At 36.4% G+C, this 20,370-nt stretch overlaps 1 protein-coding gene across 3 annotated transcripts in view; it reads left to right on the forward strand.

The window, feature by feature from the left end:
* LOC138693071 (uncharacterized) overlaps nt 1-20,370 on the forward strand; it is a 512,392-nt gene that overhangs the window by 467,237 nt on the left and 24,785 nt on the right. For all 3 annotated transcript variants that reach the window (XM_069816649.1, XM_069816648.1, XM_069816650.1), the window contains exon 4: nt 18,399-18,645. In XM_069816649.1, the coding sequence (XP_069672750.1) occupies nt 18,399-18,593 (195 nt within the window). In that variant the 3' untranslated portion in view covers nt 18,594-18,645. The remainder of the gene's footprint in view (nt 1-18,398; nt 18,646-20,370) is intronic.

Here is a 20,370-nt window from a genome sequence, read left to right on the forward strand (position 1 = left end):
TGACCGAAAAAAATGACACTACCAACAGTAATAAAAAGGAGCGCGCGGTAGCGTTACAGTTAAGGCGTTGCACTGCAAGCTGAAATATCCCTGGTTTGTTTCCCGAATGGATCATGGATCTCCTCCCTACAGAATTGAGTACCAGTGGTATTTCTTTGGGGGTAAAGACGGTAGTGTTAGTGGTAGTTATGGTAGTTTATCTTGACACGACGTTGTTACTCGAAAAGTGTTCTTTGTATCTTGTTCTGTTCTTTTGACAACGAGTCATATTCAATTCAGTCTGACACGGAGGTTGAATGAAAGCATGGTTATGAAACAAACGCCTCTCTACGCCGCGAGCCGTTTAACCCATCACCCGACTAGGCGGCTACCGACCGACGCCTGCTCACTTCCCTATGCCCGTCATTACAAGGCGGAGCTGCTGTTCTCTGGGGCATTCGCCTCTCTCGCTCTCTCATTAAGAGATAACCGCTCACCTGACTTCAAAATAAGAAGCGCCCAGGAATGGGACCGCTTTCATCATTTATCGACGATCTGCAACCAACTCTTCAGCACACTGTGCTTCATATCACAACATTGATATAGGCAAACCAACCTTCATTATTATAGATGGGGAGTGACAACGTTTTGCCGTTACAACTACGAACTGTGACAGCTCCGGAAAAATCACTGTGACAGATAACAGCAATTTTGTCACAGGATGCTTTTGCGTTTCGGATGATTTTTGGAGATTGTAAATATTTATCATGAGCTGACATTTATTTTATGTTTATCGCTCTTCTACAAATTGATATACGAGTGTAATGGCTTATTATCAAGGATAATATTAACAAACACATTCTGCGTTGCGTTATCACGATGTGTGGGCATGTATATTTGCCCAATAATCAAGACTCGAACCAGTGCTCATTTCATAACACTAGTTCAAGGCATGACGCCTTAGACCAGGGATGTCAAAACGCCTGAATTACGTGCTCATACTATAGGCATCCAACAAGGAAAACTCGGTGCGCAGAAACCAGCGGGCGTGACTGTCTCGCGCAGATGACGTATGCTCCCTTTCCCAGCTTGCTCTCTCGCCTACTGCAGGGGAGTAAGAGGGGTATAGCACGCGCGTCGCGAGGAGTCCGAGCTGAGTTTTGCTTGTAGGATACCGTACCTATACAAGCAATACAAATCCAACAAGGTTCACATACCAGCAAGATGAAGTACAATCATCGCTCTTAAGGAAATGTTGTGCGGGTTCTTGAGAGCACGCAATGTAGGCGTTTTGACATCTCTGCCCTTAGACCACGGCTTAGGCACTGAAACATATTTATTCGCACGTATGGTGAAATGTCACATTTATATGATAAAATTGGCCACATAAAGTTTTATATACTTTACGGCACAGGATAACAGGGCGATTTAAATTAATTCGCATGTCCTCCAGAACAGTGCTAGGGTGCGAACTTATAATCCAGTTATAGTCTATAGGAAGAAATAAACTGCACCTGATTAGTTAAACAAAGAACGCTTCGTCACTGGACAGTGAACTTTGAATTTTGAAAAAAAAAAAAAAAAAAAAAAAAAAGTAAATAATTTCTTTTAATCGTAAAAATATGTTTATCATATAGCAGAAGGACAGTGTTTTACACATACTAATTTTTATTATTGTACAAAATAGAGTAATGGAGGAAAAAAATGTTGAATATTTCCAAAATTTTACTTCTTTAAGCTGTACCTAAGCCCTTAAGTTCATACTTTCGTAATAACACGAACAAAATTAAAAATAATAAAACAATGTTTTATTATGAATGCGACAATTTATTTCTAGAGCAATTAATTCTAATGAAAGAAATGCAAAAAATATTGCGGAGTAATTCGATCTATTTTTAACTGTTTCCCCGACACTGACTGCCTGGTCGGATGGTTTAGTGCACGTAAGCTCACGTCGGCAGGTGGGCCATCCTTCCACAGAACCGAGAGAGCAAATCCATGTCCAGGCAAGAACCTGATAATTAATTGATAAATCCTAGAACCGGAAACCCACGCCCTTCCAATATGAGTATCGGCAAATCGTACTACTCCCAACATTTAACTCCAGTCTATTTTTAACTAATGCAGATGATAGTTGAAAAGGTAAGAAACAGACAGACAGATATACTTACATACAAATGGATTTTACAGAACCCAGAGATTCATTGCCGTTCTGACATGAGCCCGCCATCGATCCTATCCTGAGGAAGATTAATTCAGTCCCTAGCATCATATCCCACCTCCTTCAGATCCATTTTAATATTATCCTCCCATGTACGTCTCGGCTTCTCCAAAGGTCTTTTTCCCCTCAGGTCTTCTAACTAACACATTATAAGCATTTCTGGATTCACCCATACGTGCTACATGGCCTACTCATCTCAAACATCTGTATTTAATGTTCCTAATTACGTCAGGTGAAGAATACAATGTTCTGCGTTATGTAACCTTTCCTCCATTCTCCTGTAACTTCATCCCTTTTGGCCGCAAATATTGTTCTAAGCACCTTATTCTCGAACATCTATAACTTCTATTCCTCTCTCAAAGTGAGATTCCAAGTTCTAGTGCTAAGCATAGTTTCCATACTTGTCCATAAAAAGATACATTCTCGGTGCTCTGTATTGTACTGTATTTATTAACATTCCATTGTATTCATACATTGCTTCACAGCTAGAATATTGAACAAGTCAAAAAACTTAATACTGCTAGGCTATAAAGTCTTAATTTATAGTCACAGTCTAGTTGAAATATATAAAAAAGAGATTTACAATATAGTCTACTAGTAGGCCTACAACACAAAGTTTTAGTATCAATTTTATGAAGCGTTGTTGAATATCATGAATTCACCTACAGAATAGAAGGAGTGAGAAATTCGGTATTTCTTTAATTTGACCCTAAATAATCTTATGTTATGAGTTTCATTTTTTATATCGATAGGGAGGCTATTAAAAATTTGTACTGCCATATAATGCACTCCTTTTTGATAGCACGATAAACTTGCCGACTTTCGTTCATATGTGAGAATTATGAAATGTACATTTTATTGATGTGGAGGACTCGATCATAATCGGCAGAAATGTTGATCCGTTTCTTTGATTTTGAAGTTTTATCGTGGCGAACAAAAAGATTGACCGGATAGAGTATTTCTAAGTCGAAGAATTAAGCATTGTTCAAGTCCGGCGTCAAGCAGATATTTTTAGAATTGTGTAAGCTAAGGTTAAGCAATCGTCACCTTACATGCAAGTTGTCGTAGATAGTGTAAATCATGCGTTACGAGTTCATAATTTTAACTCGGGCAATTTTTCTGCCTACCACATACACATGCGAAATAAATCCTCGTAGCCTGTTACTCTGTACTACATAATCAAAAATGAGAACTGACATCACTTGGTGTAAAATACTCTCTCTGCTGTAGAAGTGGCCCGTTTCAGGTCGCAGCTGTTATGGAGATTCCGTTCCTCCTTCATGAACAAACATATTGTCTCCATAAAGGGAAGATGTCAAATATTTGAGGAGAAATCTGTAAAATATTGAGCTATTCGATAATAGTCCACGGCAGTGTGGTAAGAAAACCGTACAAATAGTCGCATAACGTAACACACGGACATCAAAAGTCGAAGCGAAGATTTTGTAGCACGGGAACGCAGTAAATAGAGTTCAGTTCCCGGCGTAGCACAGAAGTAAAGAGCTGGTCTCCTGACCCTTGACTACTCTCGGGCGTGGGTTTGAATCCCTCTAGGGCTGATTACTTGTTTTAATTTTCCATGCTTCCCCAAACTTAAAAAAAAGTTAAGTAATGCATAGCGAATCGTATATACTACGAGGGAAAACATTCGATGGAAGACATTAAAAACGATGGTTGGAGATATAAAGGCCAATAGGCGTATTACTTGACAGGATAAAGGTGGTGGTGATAATGGGGAAGAAAAACCTCGAGACAAACGATGCGAAAACCTACTATAACTGAAAACTGTCGAATTTTTTTATGCCCATGACTGTATGTATTAATAGGTGAAAATATTAGATGCCGTGACAGCAAGCATTGTAACTAGAGGACACAATGCGTGATAAGTAGGACATTGAATGCACATTACGTGAGAGATTGTCAAACCGCTGTCGTATTATTTTACTTCCTAAATACCTTTGAGAACAAAGAGTTTTATAATCTATAGCCTACTAATAATAAATCTGTAGCCGAAATTTTTCTGGTAATTTTCGATTTTCCAAAAATAATTGGTCCTAACATATATAATTAACCACTCTGAAACCGAAAATCGCTTTTTCGAAATTTTTGTCTGTCTGTCTGTCTGGATGTTTGCTACCTTTTCACGCGATAATGGCTGAACCGATTTCGATGAAAATTAGAATACAATTTAAGTTCGTTGTAACTTAGATTTTAGGCTATATGGCATTCAAAAATACGTTATTTAAAAGGGGGTTATAAGGTGGCCTGAATTAAATAAATCGAAATATCTCGCTTATTATTGATTTTTGTGAACAATGTTACATAACAAAAGTTTCTTTAAAAATCATTTCCGATAAGTTTTATTCTTTGAAAAATTTTGATAGGACTGATATTTAATGAGATAAATGAGTTTTAAAATTAAAATAACTGTCATCTAAGACGGTGTAAAGAAATAAAAAACAAATGACTTCGTCTATAAGGGGCCTTGGACAACAACAGTCGAAAGCTATGAAACATAGCCTACAGAGAGTGTTTCTGTGTTTATATGAAGTAATATCGGAAGCTAAATTAACCGATTTGTATAATTAATTATTATTTCACCATTTGAAAGTGTAGTTTCTCTAGATGGACATAATGATATAATGTTATTACAGTAACTTCTGAGTGAATTGAGGACAGGTAAGATTAAAATAGCTTCTTATGCACAGAAAACTTGTTAGGGTATTATTCTGTATATTCGTTTCCCGTATTTCTTAAAATAATGTTTATGTAAGTTACATCCGTTATCAACACACTTTTTATATAATATAATATAATATAATATAATATAATATAATATAATATAATATAATATAATATAATATAATATAATATAATATAATATAATATAATAAGTTATTTGAAGGGTTCAGAACCATAGTGGGCCAAGCGCCATTTACTGAATACGTAGAAAACAATGATTAAAATTAAGTTATTACCTTAATTCAATGGAAACATATAGCAAGTAAAATAAAGTATACACATTAATTCTAAATGATGTCAGTGTTCATTAAACTATGGTTGCATGTAATAAAAATTAAGAAACATGTTAAAGGAATTATCTTTGCACTAAATGAGTGTCTCTGGACCAAAATGATCGCATTTTAATTATCTAAATACAATTTAAATTAAGTAACATATTAAACGATTTATCCTTCTATCAAACACGAATATTCCCTGGATCAAATGTCCTATTTTAATTATGTAATTACTTTATATTTATTACTAACGAGTGCAGCGGAGCGCACGGGTACGGCTAGTATGTAATAAAGTGTTTCTTATTAAAATTTTCATGCCTATGGGTTTTAACTTGCAAATATTAGACTATAAAGTTCCCCTTCTTTGTGCGACTGACACCGCGTAGAATGTTTCAGACCAGATCTTAACAAAACCATATAGTGGATATAATACACTATGGTCCGTCCCAGGAATCTGTGGAGTACAAAGACAAAACAAGACCTCTGCGCAAGTGGTATGTCGGAGGGCTAGGGCCAATGACTGCTTTGGGGGAAGGCATTGCTTGACCAATCGCTTTCAGGGAGGGGATAATTTTTATCTGAATTCTACTCTGCCTTCTACCACGAGCATCTTACCCCTTAGCGGACTCGAGCTGATACTGTCCGCAATACACTCCGGAACAGATAGACTCCGTCCCCATATGCGCGACGGACCATAATAACAATTTTCATGCAGTGACGTGTATCCTATTAAACGTCGTTGAGTACTAATATCCAATGAATTCCCGCAATATTGTCAGTGTTAGACTCTCAAACACGGTTGCAAGGAAACCTCTCAACGCATTATTTAGAAACTTAAAATGGCCAGCACTGTCCGTTACATGGTCAACGTAATCGCTCGATTTAAATCTGTTGGATTTCTTTCTGTGGGGCAATTTAAAGAGTTTATTTAATGACGAAGGGCTCTCGTGCGGCACTACCAGTTATATTTCTGTAATTTTATGAGTTGTATTGTCTCTGAAGAGAAGTTTCTTGTTATCGGCTGAAATCGAAGACCGTTACACCATTACATGGTTTGAATAGTAGATCTATCTGCTATCCGTAATAGTCCACAGTAGAAAATGAAACTGTATCTCGTCGTAGTGGCCATGTTTTCCTTACATACTAATAGTATATTTACATTTCACTTTTGTATGGTACGGAAATTTCTGTGGCGACATCCTTCACGCGCACCGTCGATTTTACCGCGTCGTCTAAGTTGCGGGGCGTAGCGTCAAGAAGACGTGTAATTAACACGCGTTCCTTAATAATTTTTAGTGTCCTACATACTGTTCAATCACTTTGTAACGAAATGCATCATATAGCTACTCAGCATTCTCAAGTTCTAACTGTAGTATAATTATTTCATTATAGCCCTATATGACCATTACTCAAATTCACAATAATAATAATAATAATAATAATAATAATAATAATAATAATAATAATAATAACAATAATAATACTCGCATACTCGCTATAATCAATAGAATTAATAATCACAATAATACGAATTGCAATCACCATTATCACCCAAATTACAATCCGTAATCACCAGAATTATAAGCACCACAATCACAAGAATTATAATCACCATAATCGCAAGAATTACAACCACTATCAATTAATTAATCATTCATTCACAGTTTCTGTTCAAAGGCCGATGTTTCAGTGCACCTAGCATTCGCCAATCTTTCCCGAACTTTTCCCCCGTTTTGAGTTCCTTCCACTGCACCTTTCAGTAAGCAGTTTTTTTTTATCCAATGACCCAGTCAATTTATTTTTCTCTTCGTGATCAATGTCAGCGTTATTGTTACTTTGCCCACTCTTTCTAGAACAGCTTCTTTACTTATTCTGTCTGTCCATTTCACACACTCAATTCTTCTCCATATCCACATTTCAAATGCTTCTAATCGTTTATCTTCACTTCATCGTAATGTCCATGTTTCTGCCCCCACACACTGCCACACTCCACACAAACCACTTCACCAGTCTCTTCCTTAGTTCTTTTTCCAGAGGTCCGCAGAGGATACTCCTTTTTCTATTTAAAGCTTCCTTTGCTATTGCTATCCTCCTTTTGACTTCCTGACAGCAGGTCATATTACTATTTATATGTAGTATAATACACCCCAAGTACTTGAAGCTGTTCACTTGCTCTACTGTCGCATTTAGAATTCGCAAGTTTACTTCTTTATTTTTCTTCCTCTGACCATGGTCTTAGTCTTGTTTTCATTATATTCACACCATACTGCTCACAGCTGTCTTTTACTTCCAGTAGCATATCCCTTAATATCGTCTCCTTTTCTGCTAACAACACCATAACATCAGAGAATCTTATGAACTTTATTCTTCTCTCTCCTACTATCACTCCTCCCATGTTCTGAAAACAGTTCTTCACTAAATCAGAATTACAATCAGCAAAATCATTAAAATCTGCAATCACAATAATCGACAGAATTATTACAATCGCCATAATTGTAGAATTGTGATCACCATAATTACCAGAATGAAAATCACCAGAATTATAATCACCAAATTACAGTCAACATAATCACCAGAATTACAAACACCAAATTAAATCAACATAATCACCAGAATTACAATCAACATAATCACCAGAATTACAATCACCAAATTAAATCAACATAATCACCAGAATAACAATCAGCAAATTAAATCAACATAATCACCAGAATTACAATCAACATAATCACCAGAATTACAACCAACATAATCACCGGAACTACAATCACCAAATTACAGTCAACGTAATCACCAGAATCAAATAATCAAAATAACTATAAAAATGGTCATAATCATCGTCGTCAGTCATCTTAATCATCACCGTCATAATCGTAATCATCACCACCACAATCCTGAGGATTTGGAACCGACACTGAACATACACAAACATCGCGCCTCCCTAGTCTTATGATGTCAATGGCATAATGACGGCACTTCAGGCATGAATACAATCTGGAGATTAGAATCCGTATTTATGAGAGATATTTGGTTGAAATTAGTGCAGTGAATAGATGCCACTTCACACATGCTATGCCGTAATGCAATCTCTATTACGTAAAAGGGTTAAGTTCTTGAACCGTGGAGCATTAACTGTGTTTACTACACTCGTAAACAGATTCCGCGTCAAAACAGTTTATTATCTCTGTTAATTGGGATACATTTGTGTAGCATATGAGAAAGTAGAAAGTAAAATGGTGAGAATCCCCGCGGTATTCTAATAGGAGATGTTACCGTAAATACATATATAAGCTTACAGTATGTAGCCCTAGTTACGAGAGAGGTGGAAGGGAGAACTATTGCGAGACAGGAAGACTCTCTTTTCTTTTAGGAGCTCTTGCTTACGCTAGCATGACCAGGAAACCAATAGAAATTTTGAGGCAATAAACATGAATATGGACGCCCGAAACAGTTAAGAAGATTAATTACTATCTGTATTACGCAAGTGTTGTAGTAAATGTATGTCACGGTGTTGACACATACTTTCTGGTTTCTTTTACGCGTTTTGCAGTAATTGAATTGTTCACAATCCTGGAACTTAAATAGATTGCTGATTATAGTTTTTCTTGAGTTATTATTTGAAAGAAATATTAGGCCTAAATGAAATTATCCACTGTATACTAAAATATGAGAATACTTTTCATTTTCTGGATTGGACTCAAAATGTATTATTTATAATCTCGAGAAGTAAAATATTTGGCTTCATTTAAAATTTTGGGGTTAGCTGGGAGGTGTATCAACATTATTTAAGTTTTATCAACTATTAACTAACAACTTTGCCTGTTAAGTCACAAATACGGTGCACCAACCATAATGATTGTTAAAAGTTTGCTTAACAACTTTAATTGATGATCGATGGACAATTAAGTTAGTTAACAATAGTTAATTACTTTGAAAGAGCAAAAGATGGCAGAAACATTCGGCAATGATTATTTTCAAGATGAAATGCTGTATTCAGGTTATTTAAATCGACATGAAGGCGAACGTGATTACATAAAATTATAACACCCAAAGAAACGCAAGGACAAAAAATGTAGAACTATTTTTTTGTATCAGACTCCCATTATGCCCTGTTTTTATAATTTTATTGTTAGTAATAAGGCTATGAATTTTTTTTATTTGCACTAAAACTTGCTCCTAAAGGCAAACATTATTTTATAATTTTCCAGTAACCTTCACATGTAGAATCGTTACCTAAGATGCTGATATCTATGCACCTTCTAAGATGAAATTGAGGGCGATGACAAGGTGACGACATCGAGGTTGACGATAAGGATGATATAGAGAACAATGAAAAGGTGACATCGAGGATGATAAGGTGATGACATCGGGGACGAGAAGATGACATCGGAGACTAAGACAAGGTGACAACATCGAGGACGATGATGCTGAAAGCGTGGAGGAGGACAACGATACCGATGTTGGAGACGATGATGAAAATGATGAGGATCGAAGTGATGGGGAGTCTCGGCTTTTCATTCTCGTGCGCTTCGAGTCTCGCTCGTCATTCTCGAAATAGCATTTTGTCGGCGCGGAAACATTTCGTAATTTTGAATAACATACATCATTGAAATAAATAACATACCGAAAATGTTTAAATGAGACAAAAAGACAAAACAGAACATTATCTTAGTTATCAAAATGTTCTGCTTCTGTTATATGATATTACCTATGGTTATATAAATTTAAAAAAACAATTCTCAAATAAATTTGCATTTCTAAGAAACATAAAACATGACATTAATATCTTTTTACTTTAGATTGCACACTTGATCTTAAACATACGAAAAGAAAATTCCTAGCCTTTTAATAATGGCCTAGTAATTAAATAAAGACTGGGGAACGGATTATTATACACTGAAAGGTGGAGATGATGTTTCAAAGAGGCTATTTGATTGTTTATACATATATAACAGTTGCCAAATTAGATAAAAGTTCAGTCAGGTATAAACAACTGCTGGCTTCGGGACTTCGGGAGGTGATCAATATCGAGTCTCGGAAGACTCACACCAGTCTTTACGTCAAGGACGCGACGTAATACTGTTTTGTCGTGCGGGTTTTCGGCTTTGCGGCGCTGTTAGTCTCGTTTTCTCGATCGTTGTTCATCCCTAATAACTACCGTACGTTATATGAGGGGCTCACAACCAGAGTGGAGCAAATCCACCATTCGTCAGTTTGTAGATTAATACAATTTCGGATGAAGAAAATTAGATTTATTCATTGTCATAACAAACAAAGTCCATAACTCATTCATTACTCCACAGAGGGCAGCATTTCCTATGGAAGGTGAAGGTTGCTAAGCGTGAGCCAGGAACTATAAGACTCAATTTCTCAAAATTATTCCAGAAGGACTTAGTCCACTCTGGTTGTGAACCCCTCATATCTAGATGGAAATAGCTTAATAGCAGTAGACTAGTATCCATATGTTACTGCAAACCCGGACCTTCCAGTTATCACGGAAATTAAGTAGAGTGCAACAGTGACCAAAACAAGAAGAGATCTATTACAAGTTACGCAATGGAAACGTTTTCACTAAGGAAACGATCCCACCACCACAGATACGACGTACGTTACTTAATGAGGGCGTTTTCATTGTGATCACCTCCGCATTGTGCTTCCCGTTTGTCCATACAACAGGCAGCGGGGACGCCGCGCCGGCCTCCGCGGCGAGATAAATCTATCGCTGCATTAATTTATTGTGAATGTAGTTCAGGGGTGCCAATCCTACATTGCCATTTAAAGTAACTGATCGTTTCCTAATCTCATATCGAGCTAATTGTTACTTTTAATGGGATCTATTTATAATATCACTTCATAAGTAAGATGAAAATACACTATTTTGTGATTATTTGCAGGTATATTTAAAGCATGACGTCATTCAAAACTGCCACCATGGGACAAATTTATCTAATTTCAAAGTATAATTTTAAAATAGGAATATAGTTACTATGGAAATTAAGAGGCCTAGGCCTACTGGCCTTTCTTAGTTTCCTTTTATTTTTCATATAATAATAATAATAATAATAATAATAATAATAATAATAATAATAATAATAATAATAATAATAATATTTAGAGCCTAGTGTTTGATCTCATTGAACTACAAATTTAGTAAACACATACCTAAACACTACATTGTTTCGTGCAACGAACGATGCGGCAAAGACCATACTCTTGATACTGGGCAAGTACTGTTTAAACTTGTACGTCTCACGAAAGAAGTTAGTGTATTCATCTGCAAAACATTCTTTTAGAAAATGACGAGAGTTGATATAAAAACATACTTACACAATTTTACATGATTTAAAAGAATAGGCAGAGTGGAAGTGACAGAACCCTGCAGATTTTTAGAGCTAATCGTTTACTTTGTATATAAGAAAGTGTAATACCATATTGATGGAAAGTTCTTCGTTTTATCAGAATTTTTTTTTTTCCGAAATGTTTAACATCGTCTTATTCGGTAACTATTGCGAGTAGGATCGTGATTTTTGTCCATATCAATAGGCAATCTAACAAAGAATCATCCTAGCAAACTTTATTATTTTGTTCAACGAAATTTGAAACCCAATTTTTCAGTTTCTAAAGTAACAGTATATTAATAGAGTAGGTTGGAACTTAATAATATTGGTAATATTTTTCATTCAACATAGTGACTATTACTCTTACACCTTTATCTTGAAAATTTGCAGGATTTTGCAGTGTGTGCTTCGAGAGTGAAAAAATTTCGTATTTTTTATGAATACATTTGAAATTGCATGAAGAAGTTGATCTTATACTAGGACATGTTTTAAATCTATACACAACTTAGTCTTTGGTATTCCTGAAAGATTCACTTTCCCATTTGAGTTTCGTCGACCAAGTACGCTCGGGGGTATATCCTTTACAGGAAAGACAGTCTGATGAAAGACAGCATACAGCATCGTGAAAGTTGTACCTCCTCCGTTTTAGAAGACACAAACTGGCGTCCCAAGCATTCGTTCAGCACACTCAACGGGAACGTGAATATTTCGAACGTTATTTACAAATTACATCATTGTTATCATTGTCGTCATAATTTAGCAAAATACGTAGTTTTGAGTTATGCAGCATGTAAACAGAAATACAGTTTTATGGTACCGTTGCACAATTTAGATTTATTTACTTCGTGGCCTATTATGTAATTTACGTAATATGTTACAGTATTTATTTAATTTCGTGTTCAGAAACGGTGTGAAAATAAATACTTCCGAATAGGGAAAGATTTTAGAAAAAAATATCATCGCCTAATAGCCTACTCAGAAAGCATATTCGCTGCGTTACAGAAAAAAGAAACATCTTGTAGTATAATAGCATGATAAATGAAATCTTGGACTAGCAACATACGAAGACAACGTTATTCTCGTTGTTTTATGTAAATATTTTTACAAAGAAAAGTGTTGCTATTGTCAGTAAATAGTCATAATCAACATCTTTTACCTTTATCTACGTCATCTTCCTTTTCCTCGTCATCTTCGTCTTCCTTATTTCTATCCTCTCTCATTGTCTTCGACTTTCTCGCCGTCTGCCGCATTTCTCGCCGTCTGCCGCATATCTTGCCATCTGCCGCATTTCTCGCCGTCTGCCGCATTTCTTGCCGTCTGCCGCATTTCTCGCCTTCTGCCGCATTTCTCGCCGTCTGCCGCATTTCTCGCCGTCTGCCGCATTTCTCGCCGTCTGCCGCATTTCTCGCCGTCTGCCGCATTTCTCGCCGTCTGCCGCATTTCTCGCCGTCTGCCGCATTTCTCGCCGTCTGCCGCATTTCTCGCCGTCTTTTGTCTTTCTCGCCGTCTTTCATATTCCTCAGTACATCCGTCTTCACCGCCGGCACCTCCGTTTTCGTCTCCGTCACCTTCCTATTCGTCGCCGTCACTTCCGTCTTCTCCGCAGTTACCTCCGTTTTCCTCCTCCTTCTCCTCCTCCTCCTCCTCCTCATCATCATCCATCGTCGTGTCCACACCTGTGGAGTAACTGTCAGCGCGTCTGGCTGCGAAACCAGGTGGCCCGGGTTCGAATCCCGGTCGGGGCAAGTTACCTGGTTGAGGTTTTTTCCGGGGTTTTCCCTCAACTCAATACTAGCAAATGCTGGGTAACTTTCGGTGCTGAACCCCGCACTCATTTCACCGGCATTATCACCTTCATATCATTCAGACGCTAAATAACCTAGATGTTGATACAGCGTCGTAAAATAACCCAATAAATTAAAATTAATCCATCGTCGTCGTCTTGTTGTTCTTCCTCATCTTCTAATCATCACTGTCATATTCTTTCTTATGCACTTTATTCCCATTATCTTCAACTTAATCGTGTTCTTAGTTGTTTTTCTTAGTACTTCTTGTTCATACAGTTTTTCTTCTTCTTTCTCATTATTTGAAAAAAAGAAATCTCTTTTCTCGTGATAATTTTCTTCTCCATCGTCATAAACATAATTTCCTTTTGTCATGATAATTCTCCTCATTTTATTCATAATCGTATTCATATCGCCCGTCTGTATTATTCTCTTAGTCGTCTCTTTCTTCTTCTTAATAATTATCAGCACTACTTATCAAACTCGTAATCGTTATTCCCATCATATTCTTCTTGGTCATATCTATATTCCACATCTTTACCTTCACTTTCATCATCAATGTACTTCTGATTTCTTTGCCGTCCTCATTCCACCATTGTTCTTCTATTGCAACAGTAAGAATGCGATTACGCTAAGCTGTCGAGGACGCCGTAGCAGAGATAAAAATAATTTCATTGTATGCATAATTAAGAATTTCACTTCGCCATAAAGTTTTTAATGATCATCTGTGTGCGAAATTCTGCTCTTTGTGTCGTTAAGTGCTGTGCACAAAAAATTATCCTCTGTGAGAATAAATATCTAACTTTTATAACCCTTTATTAATTACTAATCTTGACTGCCATCAGTATGGAATGTTCTGAAGTAAAACCAAGCCAAAGGAACTGGTAAATTAGACTCACGTAGGCTAATCATTTGAAATACGTATGTCTCAAACTGTAGGGTAAAGGTGCTAAAACTGTGATACGAGTAATATTGTGATATTTCTTTTTGAGAATTTATTACAATTTTACTGAGCGAGAGAAGGACTGGTTTTGTGCAGCATTCCCTTAATACGTTGACGCAAAAAACCGATCTTCCTCTCATTCACTAAATTATAATAAATTCTCAGAAAGGACTATCACAATATTACTCATATCACAGTATTATCCTATATAAATTTGAGAACGTTAAGAGATTATTGAATTAAACGCGTTTAAATAGTTGTAAATGAAATTAAATGAAAATTCTCAAACATCATTCAGGGTGCACCATAGTGGAGCTATAATTAAAAGTCTACAACAGTAATAATTTTTCATTTCATTTGTTTTATTCCATGGATCGTACATTAGTGTTGCAGCTTTTAGATATGAAACAAGAAAATAATTATTAAGAAATATAGGCCTATAATATACAGCAACCAGATTAAATCCGTTTACAAGCCTAAACATTTCATCAATTGAGTAGAAAATATGGATATGAAGATATTTTATTTATTCTTTTCTGAACTTTTTCTCTTGGTCTTTCAAAATTTTCAGACTGCATTGAAGACCGTAATGGCGTAGTATAATAGAGGAGGCAAGACCTGCCCTATGATCTTATCATGTTCGTGTCTATATCACCAATGAATATGGAGGTGGAAGACAGCTTTTAGTCTGAGATGAAATTCCGTGTCGGTAGATTCGTAAGTTAACTATCATGAAACAAAATCACTTTCTGATAGTTCATTATTTTCTCTCACGCGGAACTCACATGCCAGGTCTCTCCTCCTTATCTATACGTGAATAGTGAACTCCTTTTTTATGACAGCTGAGACTAACAGAGGATAGATGGAGATCTGATTTTGTCTTGTATTAATTATGAATTCATAGGTCTTCCCTCGCTGCTTTGTATGATTTTAGCAATTACTCCTGGAATATTTATACAGTTATGAAGAATTTTCTGACACACTGAAGGCGGTAGTACTACATTTACAATTGAAGGGATGAGAATGAGATAGTTGAAAGACAACTTTTAAGAAAAACTTTCTTGCGACTTCATTTCTTACACATAAGGGAAAACTACTAGTAAAATATTATAAAAATGAGAACAATTGACGTAAGTATACCTACGCCGAAGAAATTATGATACCGCACCTAATAGCATCGGACTTTAAACCTTTAACACTCTCTCCTGTAAGATTTTGTCTATATGGCTTAGGACTGTATCATTCTCACCCCTTCAATTAATTTTTTTGGGTGTTGCTAGGTAACGACTGCAATAGAAGTACCAATATACTATGAAGTTGAGTATAATTACTTTCCCATCGTTATATGTTTTGAGCTGCCTTCTTTATATGAAGAAAAAAATTTTTAATTCAACCGCTAATTGTTACCTTCATGATTATTCCACCCGTAATAGAAATAATATTTATCTTAATAAAAATAAATTTAGTATCGCTCAAAACAGTTTTGATACGTAATTTACAATTCATAGAAAGAAATATAGGTACGAGTATACAGTTTTGATACGGTTGCAATAAGACTTTATAATACATTACATTCTTATGTAAGGGAATTTTCTTTTCAAATATTTAAAAGTTCGTTCAAGACTAAATTGATTTTATGACCTTGAGGAATAATATTTTAATATTAATTGGTAGTACTTTTTGTTTTGACGTTGCTATAGATTTTTTAATGTCCCCAGCATGAAATTATCTATATGTCTGCCTATCTGTCTGTCTGTCCCTGTCCGTCTATCTACCTATTAAATTAATTCATTGTGGAATTTTACGAAAATATGAGCGAGTGGACGAAATGTCGTCTGTTGACGAAATTATAAATGGATCAAATTTTTATGCAATGAATCATAATGAAGTGTTCTATGGGCCAAATTTGTATGGACCAAATAATATGGACGAAGCATCTTATGACCAAATACAAGGATGAACGAAATGAGCGCTTGCATAAAATTCTCATAGAATAAAAATAGTTGGACAAATTGTCCTGAAATTTGTATGACACTTTACTGGAATATAGTAAGTAAAGAGAAGGATATTTCAAACCCAATCTAATAATAATGTACCCAAACGAAGAAAGACTAATGCCGGTTACGCAAAGCTCAAGTTGAAACACTATAAACATCTACATCAATTCTGCCTATATTTGATTGATTGATTTCATGAGGGCTAACTTCTTGCACTAGGCCGTTTAGACCCATTGGACGCCCTATATCCTATGATTGTCTAAATCTGACGGATGGTCCGGGTGGCATTCCTGAATCCGATGCTGGCAGGCGGTCCATCCTTCCTGGGCCCTGTAGGGAAGGTCCCATCATCTAGCGACGAACCCGAACTCAGAGCCCGGAAGCCCATACTCTTAGAATCTAGATCAGCATCTGAAACCGGTACTAACCTAGACATAACCCCAGCCTATATTTATTATTACCGATGATAGGTGGATTGAGGGGGAAGAGAAGAATGTTGAAGAGGGAAACGATAGTACAGTAACCCGAGTCCATGACAAATTCCATTAATTTTAATACCAAGTTATTTTAATACAGAACCATATATTTAACGTTATTCGACGTTAATCTTGGAACCAAGATTCTCTACTCATTTTTTCGTATGAAGAAAACTAGTGAATACGTTAAAGCAAACCTCGGGCTCTTTTCTCCTTCATATATCTTTTTCCTTATTTAACGATTTCATCACACTTCTGTAACAGGGACTTATTACTGGAGTGAGAGGTAGTGCTTTCGGTCAGGCAATGTTTGTATTGTCGGTGTTGCAAAAATTACAGATACAATTAAATTGTAAACGGAAGTTTATTACTGAGAGAGATTTCCATCACCTTGAAATAGTTTTTGTGGGTGATTACTGAGAGTTATGTTTCCTGGGCCCGCTTACTCTTGATTGCATGTAGCAATTAAATATTACGACTCTGCGAAGTGAGAGTTTTAGCTAGAGCGTTGTTAAAGCAAATGAAAGGCTCTGACTGAAAAAAATGATTATAATCGTGATTAATAACATTAAAGATCATCATTATCATCATCACTTAAGGATTACATTTTACGCCTGTTTCGAAATTTATTTTTTTTTCTTTATTCATCTACTGATGTCTTCTTCCTCTGGTAGTATAGAATGAGTATTTCTTAATCGATCTGGGGGCATTCTGTATAAAATAAAATACACTGTGTCCCGCTTAGAGGGTTCGAGAAATAAGTGCCGATTTGGCTTCAATAGGAATTACATACATACGTACAAACGTACATTACATACGTACGTACATACATACATACATACATAAGTGTTCTGCCCCTGGGTAGGTCTTTCACTGCAAACGCAGCATTGTCCAATCTTTTCTATTTTCTGCCTTCCTCTTAGTCTCCGCATATGATCAACATATCTTAATTCGTCCCTCATCTGATATCTTCTTCTGCCCCAACTCTTTTCCTTTCACCATTCTTCCAGTGTATCCTTCAGTAGGCAATTTCTTCTCAGCCAGTGACCCAACCAATTCCTATTTCTCTTTCTGATCAATTTCAGCGTCATTCTTTCTTCTCCCACGCTTTCCAACACAACTTTATTTCTTATTCTGTCTGTCTACTTCACATGTTCCATTCTTCTCCATATCAACATTTCGAATGCTTCAATTCGTTTCTCTTCATTTCATCGTAATGTCGATGTTTTGCCCCATATAGCACACAAAGCACTTGACTAGTCTCTTCTTTAGTTCTTTTCCCAGAGGTCCGCAGAAGTTGCTCCTTTTTCTTTGTAAAACTTCCTTGGCCATTGCTATCCTCCTTTTGACTTCCTGGCTGCAGCTCATGTTACTGCTTATAGTACATCCCATAGGAATTTTAAGATGAATAAATATTTATTCCAATTATCGAATAATTCGAATTATTTAGTGTCGAATTAAATAATGTCTGCTGAAATTGCTCGGCAGTAGATGACCTGAGCTACTGCACAACTGAAGAATATTGTTGCTTTGTAGTGAAATCTGCCAATCCAGCTCTAGGGTTAAATAAACTGTTATGAAAATATGTAATGCGGATTAATTTGATTGTAGGCTAAGTCTAATGTCGCTGTTTGTTTCTGCAGTCTCCCAACCGGCCGGACTTCACGCTGGACATGCACCGGGCGGAGCGCCTCGTCAGGAAGATCAAGTCCGCGAAGAGGAGGCGCTGCTGGTGTCGGGTGGTGACGTCGCTGCTCGGGCTAGTCTTCTTCCTCATGTCTGTCATGATCGTGAGCATGCTGCTGACCAGGGGGAAACGCGTGTTCGGCCCCATCTGAGACGGGAGCAAGCAATTTGAGCCTGGAACCGACGTTTCATAGCGTAACTACCGTGGGTATCAAACTTGAATATCTAATAATGTTATCTCCTGTTAAAAGAAGGCATTAAGAATCTCGCACCAGATCTAATTCACTAAACAGTCAGATTAAAAATATTCCCCGTGTATGAAAATACCTTCAATTGTATTAATATCTTAAACGTCTTAAAGAGATACGTGATGATTTGTGTCTTAATTACGTAGAGATTGAGGTTATAGAATAGAGTGTCACCAAACCATTGAAGTGAACACATCACAATTTAAAATTGTACATACAGAATGTCAAAAAAAGAGTTCGTGTACAACGTTTCAGGGATGATAGAGGAGGTAAAAGCAAACATCTTTCCTATGTGACAAAAATCTCTGAGAGTTGCATTCAGGTAACAGTCTGAATACAATCTCTTCACACCACTTATTAACTGGTAGCGCCATTTTTGTCATATAATTTTTTTACCTCATCTATCATCTCCGAAACATTGTAAACGATTTTTTTTTACACTCTGTATGTATTTATACAAGGTGTTACTAGTATAAAAGCATTCAATATTTTGAGTGATGGTAGTATTCATCAAAACAGAAAACAAAATCTCATAAATATGGGTCTTAAAATTAATATTTTCTGAGGTATGAGTACTTTTCCATCAACGTCATAGGAGTGCTCAGTGCGATTTGTATTAAAAAAACATTCACTATTCTGAGAGGTGGTAATTAGTATTCATGAAAACGAGGGGAAAATATAATAAACATGGGCGCTAAATTAATTTGTGCACGATTTAAGCAGAGTTGGCCACGTAAATTAAATTATATATTTTACGTAAATTATAGGCCTACATAGAAAAAATAATTTATACACGATTTCTACGCGGTGCAATAAATTATTTTCATGGAAGTAAATTAATAAGTTACATACTCTTCTATAATTTAACACTTGTGTTGATCTGTTTTTAATTATCGAGCCATAAAATATAGCTTGCATTTTACGCAGATTTTATTTTCAAGTTTCGTGGGAATAAAACTAAGTTCGTCATACTGAATATGCAAAGGTCTTCTTGTGTAGTTCGATATGTAATATACCCTACTGAAAATATAAAGGTTTCTACAATAGAAGAGCAAACATTCTAAATGTGCTCAGTGCCAATTTTTCAAATTTCATTTTATTCAATATAAGGCAGGAACATCCATATGAAAATATCATACTAAATTATCTTTGTCGAGCCACCGGCGTGGCTCGGTCGGTTAAGGCGCTTGCCTGCCGGTCTAAAGTTGCGCTCGGGCGCGGGTTTGATCCCCGCTTGGGCTGATTATCTGGTTGGGTTTTTTCCGAGATTTTCCCCAACCGTAAGGTGAATGCCAGGTAATCTATGGGGAATCCTCGGGCTCATCTCGCCAAATACCATCTCGCTATCACCAATCTCATCGACGCTAAATAACCTCATAGTTAATACAGCGTCGTTAAATAACCAACTAAAAAACTATCTTTGTCGTAGCTGAACTATAAGCGACTCATTCCTGAGCCAAAAGATAGTGTTGTAGGTATCTCAATATGCATTGCTCAGTGTATTTTTCATCAATATCTCAGAAAGTTTTTTTTTGCACTTAGCACATTTAGAATGTTAGGTCCTCTACTTTAACGCTAACAAACTGAATTTTTTCTGAAAGCTTTCAGCCTAACACCTCGGCGTTCTCTTGCTTTGTAATTAAAACAAAATATGTACGATAGGCACAAAAATCTCGAAAAT

Source organism: Periplaneta americana, chromosome 17, assembly GCF_040183065.1.
Source record: "Periplaneta americana isolate PAMFEO1 chromosome 17, P.americana_PAMFEO1_priV1, whole genome shotgun sequence".
NCBI classification, from domain to species: Eukaryota; Metazoa; Arthropoda; class Insecta; order Blattodea; family Blattidae; genus Periplaneta; species Periplaneta americana.